Source organism: Sesamum indicum, linkage group LG5, assembly GCF_000512975.1.
Source record: "Sesamum indicum cultivar Zhongzhi No. 13 linkage group LG5, S_indicum_v1.0, whole genome shotgun sequence".
NCBI lineage: Eukaryota > Viridiplantae > Streptophyta > Magnoliopsida > Lamiales > Pedaliaceae > Sesamum > Sesamum indicum.
The window spans coordinates 16,303,550-16,315,118 of NC_026149.1; the positions used below are offsets into that span (position 1 = coordinate 16,303,550).

Here is an 11,569-nt window from a genome sequence, read left to right on the forward strand (position 1 = left end):
CCGCTCTTGGGGAACCATTGTCAGCCCGCATGGTAAAGCTCTCATCAGGGTTCACTCTGCTTTCTGGTTCACATTTGTCGAAAATATCTACTCGAGATAGAATTGCATAGCTGTAAACCTTGGAAATGTGTACAGTTGGTTCTCATGCATGGAGCTTGTGAATGTGCTGGATTTTGATTCATGGTCTTGTTTGCTGCAGTAGCCAAAGCTTTGAACACAGGTTGTAGAATGTAGACCATGGATTTCAGACGCCCCACAGTATGTTGCAGCTAACGAGTAACTGAGTAGATTATACAGATACTGTTTAAGGTTTGCGAATATTACAAAAAGATGATGGATATTGAGAAATTATATTACTCCTTGCAGTTATTTTTGGCCCCCCACAGCTGTCATCGATTACCAAGTCTTCAAAAGCTGCGAAAGAAGCAAAACGCAGACAAATGTAGAATAAACAAAAGACAAAACTCTTAACAATGATATGATTTATTGAGAAGCTAAGTTCACAGGGTAGACAAAGGGATAAAACAAAGACACAAAACCACCTTCAGCTTTGAGTTGTTTCTCTAGCCCCTAAATACATCTTTGTGATCTATTCTTATCTGTACAATCCTCTACATCTCATCAACAGCAAATACGGAAAGAACGGAGAAAATTACAAGGAGACAAAACGTACTGAAGTGGATTTGCTGCAGATGGCTACAGCTCCAACATCCAGCAAACGTTCTGTGCAAAACTTAACATGTCGATTCTTGTAGGTGCCCCCTTGATTGGTTGAAAGTCTTCTGAGGCGTTTAAGTAGCAACGACAATGGCTATAATTTAAAGAATGGATTAGTGGCTCGACTCGATGTCACGCCTTCTGAAATGAGCGGGAGGACACTCCATGTAGTAGTCTTACAAAGCCCAAGAAGCTGAGCTTCCCATCTGAGTGTCTTATCCAGTCTTGCAGAACTACATGGACAGGAACTGATGGACTAAGTCCGAGCTCCTGTCCACACAACAGATGGTCAGATTCTTGAGTAAACAGATACAGAAATGAGAATCTGTAACACATTTTGAGAGAGAGAGAGAGAGAAGCGTACTGAGGCAAGTTCCTCGATCATAATGGGTCGGTTCCCATCCTTCTCGAAAAATTCGTAGGCATGGCGTGCATGTTGCTCCCAGCTTTCCATTCCTTCCAGCTGATGTACGCTTATTGCTGCAGCGCAGAATTCTTCAAAATCCAATTTTCTGTACTGAAGAGAACTCACCTGCATGACACAAGAAATGCATTTTGCAGTTTTCATCACTAAAGCACTACTTGCGTTGACTCACTAGTTACACTGTAAAACTAAATGACCAACTGAACAGAAAGGTTAATGAAAGTTTTACCACATTGACATAGTCTAGAACCCGTGAATCCTTCATTGCATCGGTGGAGTTCTTTGACATAGCCTGCAGAGAAGGTGATTAAATTGGCAAAGTAATATAAATGAAAAACCAGCAAATATAGTGTCAGAGAACACTTGCGCGCGCGCGCGCACACACACACAGAGAGCTTACGGTTTTGAAGTTTTGTAGGGATATAAATCCGCTTTTATTTGGCCCCAACAGTGTGAACTGTTCTCGGAGATAGGCTAGCTGCGGAATCGTCAATGTTTTTGCAAGAGCCTGTTGCAATCACAGAAAATGAGATTTCTCATTTTGCAGCACTATTTTGAAAGAAAATGTACACAGTCGGCATAGATAGTTTTCATCAGAGAATGAAAGGAGAACAACTCTAATTGAATTAGCCTTGCACGTGCCTTGATGTAAGAAACTGAAAACCTATGATTCAGAACTAGAGGAGAAGATATCTAGGAATACAATGATTTCAGTCATTGTAAGAATACAAATAATACACGCAACCGTAATCTTAGCAGGTATAAGAGAACTGTTAGCTAAGTCTAGTGACCTGAACTTACGAGATACCTAACAAGGAAGAGGTTTATACATCTGATCATCACCATATGAAGGGCTTTTATGAAATATCCAAAGGATCGAGCCTAGCTGAAGTGGGAGAGCATCATCTCAGCACAGTTTAATTGATGAATCTTCATAAACTTAAAGAGCAAATTATGTAGGTTACTATAAGACGTCTACATAAAATATCGATTCACCAAACAAGAGAAATAGAACAGTTCGCATGTTTTGAAGTAGGGTAAGATAGTGCCTTTCAGAGATAACAGCAACATAAAGACTCAGTTTGTCTAGGGATATCGAGTCGGGAGAATATGTGACTGCTCTCTGATTTTAGTCTTGACCTCAAGATATTTTAATTAAACAAAGAATTAGTTTCCGAAAAGTAAGATATCCTTTTCCTCAACCAGCACTCACCTGAATGAAGGATAAGGAAGAAAAATTGAAACATGAGTATATGAAAACAAGCAACAAGATAGATCAGCACTTAGTGGGCAAAAAATCATATTTGTCATGAATTTTTCTCTGTAGTAAACATATATACATACCCCTAAAGCTGCCTTTCTCAAAGAAGACGAACATATGTAAGCTTTTACGAGCTTATACGTTATCGTATCTAGAGGGATCTTCACATCGTGGTGTCCTGCCAGCCATGGATGACCTAGAAATGAAAATCATGCAAGATATTAGATTGGATTTAGGTGGGGAATAGATCATAGTTCCGAGAAATAGTTACCGATCGACTACTTACTAAGAGCCTGAGCTGCTGTTATCCTTTTACGGTAATCCTTGTTCAATAACCGTTTTACGAAATCTATAGCATCAGGGGACAGAGAAGGCCATGGGGCTTCCTCAAAGCTTGGGTCGGCCTTTAGAACGGCTCTGAAGATTCCAGATTCCGTCCTCGCCCAGAATGGTCTGCTTCCGCACAGAAGAATATAAGCAATCACACCAATACTCCACATATCAGCCTCCGTTCCGTATGATCTATGCAAAACTTCAGGTGCCACATAATAAGCACTTCCAACAATGTCATTCAGCCTTTCATCTGCCAAGAAATTTACTCATTAAATCAACTTTTACAACAGTAATGCGAAGAACACCGAAGTATCAGCAATAGACCTACCTGGCTTTACATAATCGGAGAGTCCAAAGTCAATTGCCTTCAAAGTGGAATTCTCATCTTTCGAAGCAAAGAGAAAATTCTGAGAGTATGTACAAAATCCATGTCAGTTATAAAAACAAAAGTAACACACCTCTCATTTCTCATGACAAAAGTTGAATGCTATACTAGAGCTTCAATATTCAGTTAATTATTCAAACTTTAGCAGGAAAAAATATACTTGAATACCGGAAATAAAAGAAAATCACTTTAGATAAGTTTCTTGATAATAATCAATGCACAATCCAAATATCAGTTATCATGTGCCGATGACTTTAGGCAACTGACAGTCTTAATATAAACCAGAACAACTAAGGTCCAAAACTTCAGATGCAAGAAGTCTGGTGAAGCAAAGAAATGTAATTGAGGACATAAGTAGCTCTACCTCAGGTTTTAGATCTCGGTGGACCACACCTTGGAGATGACAATACGCGACCACACTTAAAATCTGTACCATGACAATTTTCGCATCTTCTTCCGGGTATTTTCCACCTCTGAAGCAAACAAATGGACAATTACTTAGAAAGACTGGAAGCATGAGAAACTGTCTGAGAAATTCAAAGAAAAGCATACCTAGAAAGTATGCTATCCAGTAGTTCTCCTCCTTTGCATAGCCTGGAAACAGGAACTTGAATTCTCTTAGTCTTTAAACATCTAACTGGGACAATCAACCTCATAAAAGACTCTTGTGCTATGGACTTTGAAAACGCTAATAAAGAATCAACAGAACCAACTAAATGATGACACGAAAGGTTTAATATAATCATCAATAAAGTTATCGACCCTGTAAGACACAAATTACTGTAAACTCTACACTTCCAAATAGTCTGCCTGGCCACCATAAGTAGCATGTGGAAACTGATATCCGCATAAAAGAAGGAAAATTTCAAATTTTGTTTTCATATCTAAACCATATGAACTGGCAAAGTTTCTGCATGACGGATGTTAATACAAGAATGTATCAGAGATAGACTCTGTGAAATAAGGTTGAAATAGTCCAAACTTACTCCATGACTATATAGACCTTGTCCTCATCCTCATAGGCATCATAGAATTGCACTAAGTTCTTATGTCCGGTTAATGCACGTAGTATCTTCACTTCTCTTCTCACGTCCTCTATGGCAATTGCTGTAGTCATCTGTACAAAACACAAAATTTCTGGGTCCTTAATTTTAATGAATTTTATACAATTTTTTTTAATAAAATCTATTTCTTAGACAAAGATAAGTCAAATTCTCAAAGGCAAAATCGTGCAACACTTGCAAACCATGAAAAGGGCAACACTTCTGTGACCAGCTTTGCATTGATGAGTAATCAAAAACCAACATGCAGACATGTACGACTTAGAAACCGCAATCTGCAAGTTAGTAATAAGTATAGAAGGTAATAAACATAAGATTCTCCCATATTGGAAACTGTAAAGACCACTTACGGACATCCTTAGGTAGTCGCAAATTCTACAAAGATTCTTCATGAAATTGACGATAACTAGGATAGTTTACAAACTTGACTTTCTCATAATTATTCGTTATGCAATCAAGTAGTTACAATTATCATTGCCTGTATACAGCTAAACATGCACGTGCACAACAGCACCAACCTCTGCGGCACAGAGAAAGTATAAACTACTTGCTTGTAAAGTGAAATCATTATATATACTCATCTTTGTTCATAATGCATAAATTCCAAAATACACAGATAAGGAAGAAATAAAACGAACAAAGAACAAAACATAAACAAAAAAAACAAAACCCAGTGATAAATAGCTGCAAACATACTTATTATAAACGAATAAAAGAGGGAATTCAAAGCAAATTTCTTTTTCTCCACATTACATATACATCTCCTAAGAGTTAAAGCAAACTGATTAACCTTTGATTTTGGTATAACTTTAACAGCCACATCTTGCCCTTTCAAGCTTCCCTTCTTTCCTTTAGCAGAACAAGTGTAACCAAAGTGCCCTCTACCAACCTCTTCTCCAAGCTCATAATGGCTGGTGAAATTCTTTGAGAACCCAAAATTCTTGTCTAATCCAATAATCTCACACTCACTCCCTTCAGGTATAGTGGCCTCATTGGGCTTAACAGAGCCATGCCTTCTTGCAAGCAAGGCCTTAATATGCTTAGCCGGTGATGGTGGTGGAAATGGGCGTTTAAGGAAACGGAGGGGTGTTGAAGGGACACTGCTAGAATTAGCAGGGGAATTCTTGAACCCACTAGGCAGTGGACTTGGGCTATAAAATGGGAATTTAGGGGTTTTCCCAGTGGAGGAATTGAGTCCAGGCTCATTGTTTTCACCTGGGATTACAGGATTTTCAGACAGATTTTGTGGGGGTTCAATGGGTTTTCCATGACAAAGTCCCATGGAATCTCAGCGGGAGGATTTAGGAAAATAAGTAAAACCAAAGTTGAAAAAAATCTAAAACTTGTGATCAAGAACAATGGAGAAACTTCAAACCATTTGAAGGTAAAAGAATTCCAGCGAAGATGGAACTCTCAAAAGATTAGAATCAAGAAACAGTGTAACCACACTGCTTAAAAACTTAATCCTTTAGCATAATAACTCAAGAAAGAATCTTCAAGCTTGATCAGCAGAACCCAGAAAGCAACACGACAGAATTTGCCAGGGAAGTAAAATCCCAAAGCAAATCCAAGGAAAAGAAAAAAGAGTGAAAAAGAGAAAGCCCAAGAATGGAAAAAATGAAATAAAAATCTTGTCAGATGAAAAGGGATTAACTTTCTTATTGTAATGATCAATGCCAGAAAGATTGCAAAAAATATGCAAGAAGAATCAGGAGGAATGAGGAACTGATTTCAGCTCAAGAAAAATGGGTAGAAATAGCAACTTTGGAATCACTCAAAGCAAGAGATGAGAGAACCTTGAACTTGAACCCCAAAAGAAAGATGGAAACAAAAGAAGAACACACCACCAACAAGAAATGGGGCTGAGAAAAGAGCACAAAAGTGAGAAAAAGATGCTTAGCAGAGGCTGCAAGAAAAGAGCAGTGAATGGGGGAAAAAGCAAGAAACCCAACCCCCTTTCTTCCTCTGCTTTTCCATTCTTCTTTCTTTTTTAAAAATAATTTTAATTTCTTTTCCAACTTTTATGCCAAGAATTTATTTCTCCTTTCTTTGATTTTCTTGGAATGGTTTGTGAAGATATATCATTTTTGGTAGAGGCCCTATTATTAATTGATAATATTTTTGGTGGGGTTTAGGTTTGGATCCTTCCAGCCTGTTCACTTCTCATAGAGAGAGAGAAGAGAGAGATGAGTGAGTTGTTGTATAGAGTATTTTCATGTGTAAACATCTGCAAACAACTAAGCTAACTACCATTTTGATTTTATTATTTGTGTAGTTTGAGCTTTGACTATCTTTTTTTGGGATTTTCAACTTTGAATTTTTGGACTTCCAAAAAGAAATCAATTTTATGCCCTTTCTGCCTCAACAATTCAGACCATCACTTCCTAATATTTCATCAGCGATTGCTTCTGGAGATATTAGTAATTTAATGAAACAGCAATTACACTTTAGTCCCTAAACTTTCAAATGTTATTCAACTTTGTCCTCTTCAAAATTGAAAAAATAACAAATAAGTAACTTTCTAAATACCCTGAAAGATGTGGTTCTCATACTGTGGGCAAGACCCTACAATACCGACACTTGTATATCAAAAGAGCAATATGAGTATCAGGTTGAATTACAACAGGCTTTTCTAAAATTTATTTTAATTAGAAATCACTCTCTTATTGTTTGAAAATTATAAATACTTTATAAAATTAGTTATCCTCTAACAAATACCTCCTCGTGACAGCCCATTGTATGGGGTAATTGTTAGATGGCCGTTAATTGCATGGAGTATTTATAATTTTTCAAACGACGACAGAATATTTATAATTACGACAAAGTTCAAGAAATCCCATTATAATTTACTCTTAAGTACTACCTTATTCTGTTTCATTATTGAGGTGTGCACTTTTGCTGTTAGATTTCTTTATTTGCATTAAGCTCGTCTAGATCGAATTTGATGAGAGTTTTGAAGGGTTTTTAATTATTCTCCAGTGCCTCAACGTGTTTTTGTAATGTTGAATGAGCCTGTCCAGGAATTTACTTGACAACCCCTCTCATATTTTTTGAAATTACACTAGACAGAAATTAGATACTTTAAAATTCTTCTTTTCTTGAATCATAACAAGAATCAATGGACACGATGATCATAATTATATATAGATACTTGATTTTTGAATTTTTTTAATTATTATAATGCAATATAATTTTTTTTTCTAAATCAAAATGATTTACACCAAAGAGAAGCAAATTAATTTGCTAGAAATATCTAAATTTAATTCTATTAACAATACGAATGATGTATGGAGTTGGGCAAGGGGTCACTTTGGAAAATATTTTGGACGCAAGGTTTGAGGCAACTTTTACAAATTCATAAAGTTTTGGGGTAAATCGGGGTATATTCTCTAGCTAAATTACTTTTGAGTATCTTCAAATTAAGTCCTCCTATTTTTAAAAATGACAAAAATAGTTTCAAATATGATTTTAACAATATAAATTGCACTCAGTCGTGTATCTACGTTCACACAGGTATTTGGATTGAGTTTAATGCAATTTAACCATGTGATATTACAAATAATTAAATTATCTCCCTATAAAAAAATAATAACAATTTACTCCCTATATTTTTTAACATGAAGCTATTTACCCCCTATTTAGAGAGGTAAATTGCGTAAATTTAAAAAATATAAGGGAGTAAATTGTTGTATTTTAAAAAATACAGGAGGGTAAATTACTATTTTTTTCTTATAGGAGGATAATTTGCACATTTACAATATTACAAGGGGCTAAATTATATTTTTTTTAATCTGAATTTAACCCAATAATTTGCATGATCTCCTCGACCGTCACATTAAAGTTAGATCAGCGGCTCACATTAAATCATCCAAATTAGCAATGTCTATATATATGCGTGGCTTAATTATTTTTAAACTCCCTCTAAAAATTACAAATTACATTAAAAAAAATTTCAAAATTACACTTAAATCAATTCTGAGATTTTATCGTTTACATCTAACCCCATTTCGTTATGGTGCGAATGAAAAATGCTGAAGTTAGTAAAAAATTTTATCCCTCATTTAGCATTTTCATGTGATTATTTCATACTTATAAGGAAAAAAAACATTTATTATCATTTTTACAAATATTTGTGGAGTCAAAAGATTACATCATTAGTATCTATATCACAAGCAATAAACAAATCTCAATCGGTGCGATTTCTTAACTAGCAAGGTTGGCTACAGGCAGATGGCTCAAATTCCAATTGGACGTGACCAAGAACATGAAAATTCACATTATTTTTTGTTTTGAATTTTGAATATAATATAATTAAAATAAACTGTTTGACTAAATCAATAATTATGCGTAAAATAATATTTCGTTTTCACAATATTTCTTGTCTCATGTTACTGAAAATTATTTATACCATTTTATTTAAGTTGGTGAGCTATATGTGTTCCTCATCATCATCAACAACATTTATTTTATTTTAGGAAAAAGTATTATTTTAATCCGCTAAATATGCCTAATTTTAATTTTAATTCGATAACTATGTCTGCTTTTGTTTAGGTTTAGTAACTTACAAAATTGCTTACTTTTAGTCCTCTGGCAAATTTTCGGACAATTTTAACCCTATGAGTGCATATGAACTAAAACTGTCTTTCAAAAGTTGCATAGGGGTAAAATTGTCCAAAAATTTGTTAGAGGACTAAAAGTAAGCAATTTCGTAAGTTACTGGACCTAAACATTAATGGACATAGTTATCGGACAAAAATTAAAATTAGTCATACTTAACGGATTAAAATAATACTTTTTCCTTTATTTTATAGCTATTATCATTAATGTTAAAATAATCACAATTATTACATATCACGTACGTACCCATTGACATTTATTAATATATAGAGAGGTCCTAACCATTTTCAACTGTCATAACAGTTGGTTTTAACATCTTAATTACTCACCTCTCAATAATTAATTAATTAATTAACTAATATTAATAAGATCAAGAATTCACTTTCCTCGGATAATTATTCTTTCCAACTGATTTTTAATTGAAATAATCACATGAATTATCATTTTAATTTCTCATTAAAAGATAAAAATAGTATTTTTTTTATATCAAGATATTTACTTTTTGCCCTATTAAAAAGTAGTAGTAGTAAAACAGTAATAATAATAATAGGATAAATTACATTTTGCCATTCAAACTATACCCGTTTTCATACTTTGCAATTGAAACTTCTTTTTGTGTCAACTTACTATCTCGACTTTGCGAAATTTGCACTTTGCCATATATGATCGTTTTTTAGTCGAAAAAACATCACATGTTGTCCATATGTGAAAAATATCAAATCACATAACCCTTAAATATCATATTTGCACTGCATCTGATGTTTTTCGATAAAAAAACTTGATTAAAAAATAATTATAAATGACAAAAAACAAAATTTCGTAAAGTTGAGATGGTAGGTCGATATATATAAAAAAAAATAGATTTCAAAGTATAAAAACATTCATAATTTGAATGACAAAATGTAATTAACTCTAATAAATAAAAAAGTAAAAATACAAAATATTTAATATTTTGATAAATGGGGAAAAGTTTCACATGCCTCATATTGTGGTGCACCCTAAAAGTAGATAATCAGGGGTGATCCCATGGGAATTTATTCCCATTATCTTGATTCATTTTTCTTTTTTTGATTCTTCAAACCTTTTAACCAAAAACATTTTTTTTTCGATTTTGATTAATTTTAAAGAATCAAATTTCTATAAATTTCCCCCTTTTTTTTAAAAAATACAAAAAGAAAAAAGTCATATTTTTTTGAATTTTCTAATTATGTAAATAAGTAATTGATTAATTTTGAATAATTCTAATAAAAATTATATATATATATATATAATTGGATTTATAGTCGACAAATTTGGATGTAATATTAGGTCAAGTACCATAATTTTCGAACATCACTTAAAAATATAGCGTGAAAAAAGGTTTGAGAATTAATAGAAGGTGATTGTGATTGCTTTTTAGGTAATCCCTTTTCTCTAAAGGAAAAATAAAAAGTGATTAAGACACTAAACAACTCATTATGATTTAATAATGTTAATTAATTATGTGGTTTTGAAGCAAGTGATCAATAATTAGAAAATGTTAATTAATTATGTGGTTTTGAAGCAAGTAATTAATAATTAGAAACTATAAAGACAGTGTTTGGTTTCATATGTTTTTCAGTAATTCTCTCTTTTTTTCCACTTTGCATAAAAGACCACTCCATGAACTTAAATATACATATATTTATTATTAATTATATTTTTTTTTTAATTAATTGTGTGCCTCTCATCACTATGTAATGACAAAGTTCTTGGAATTATCAGAAAAAGGGAAAAAATTTAATCCCTAAACAAAAATCCAATGTCCTTTTTTGGGATAGTATGATTGAAACCCTAATTATAATAAAAGCAATCAAGAATTGTCCCTCTTTCTTGGCATGGTGGGAGCTTTTGCCAAAGACAAAAAATACATAAATTCTTATTCTTTGATACCCCTCCTCTCCTCCTTATCTTTATTTGAGGAATAAAGTGAATTTAAAAAGAGGGATCCCCCCAACCCCCCCCCCCCCCACAACCAACACAAAACAAAAAAGAAAAAAAACAAAGTTTTAGGCTACCACCTCTCGCGAGGTGCCTATCGCAAAGCGCACCATGTGGCTAGTAGTCTGCTAACTATGTCCGCCAATCTTCGCACACCTCCGCTCGGCACTAACGCAGCGCGCCAAAATATATCAGAGTCGGGAGGAACAAATCACAAAATCGTAAATTGCACACGCGAATTCAGAAAATCAGATTGCATTGAACTGAAAAGTACGTATACAATGATCAACGATGCTAGAGCAAGGGGTTCGCCTTGAGGGGGGAATGAGTTCAAGAAGCTATGTAAATTAACGTCAATTCTTTTGAATCAGCAAATAATGACATTATTGTAGATAAATTCTTACTCAAATCAGATTCGGTCGAATTAAATCGATCACAGAGCAAGCTGCACATCAATCACATGACAAGTATAAATATGACACTAGCCATATGACTGGTTTATGTTCGGCTTAGCTGGGTTCGGGGCTAGAATTTCCGCACTAGCATATTAGTTCAAAATATGATTTTAGGATGCATTTGGATTGATGGTGGATTTGAAGAAATAAATTTGAATTAATCAATCTATGAAAAAATAAAATCTATTAATATTTAATAAAATATAATTCAAAATTAAAATATAATAATTTAAATTGATTTAAATTTAAAATTATTTAAACAAATTCAAAAAAATTATTATTAAAGAGTTGAATCTTCAATCAGGTGAAGTGTTTTTCTGGTTTCAACCCAACTGACCTTCTCTTATCTTTTGAACA

The 11,569-nt window shown here is 33.7% G+C and overlaps 1 protein-coding gene across 1 annotated transcript; it reads right to left on the reverse strand.

Annotated features, from left to right (window-relative positions):
• LOC105162681 (CDPK-related kinase 1) lies at positions 466-6,189 on the reverse strand. The gene is made up of 11 exons (XM_011080769.2): positions 4,972-6,189; positions 4,107-4,237; positions 3,673-3,714; positions 3,485-3,593; positions 3,064-3,142; positions 2,689-2,985; positions 2,486-2,598; positions 1,542-1,649; positions 1,371-1,433; positions 1,082-1,249; positions 466-987 (listed from the first exon to the last, which is right to left on the reverse strand). Exons 1-11 carry the CDS (start codon positions 5,461-5,463, stop codon positions 850-852), a joined length of 1,740 nt encoding a protein of 579 aa, XP_011079071.1. The 5' UTR covers positions 5,464-6,189; the 3' UTR covers positions 466-849.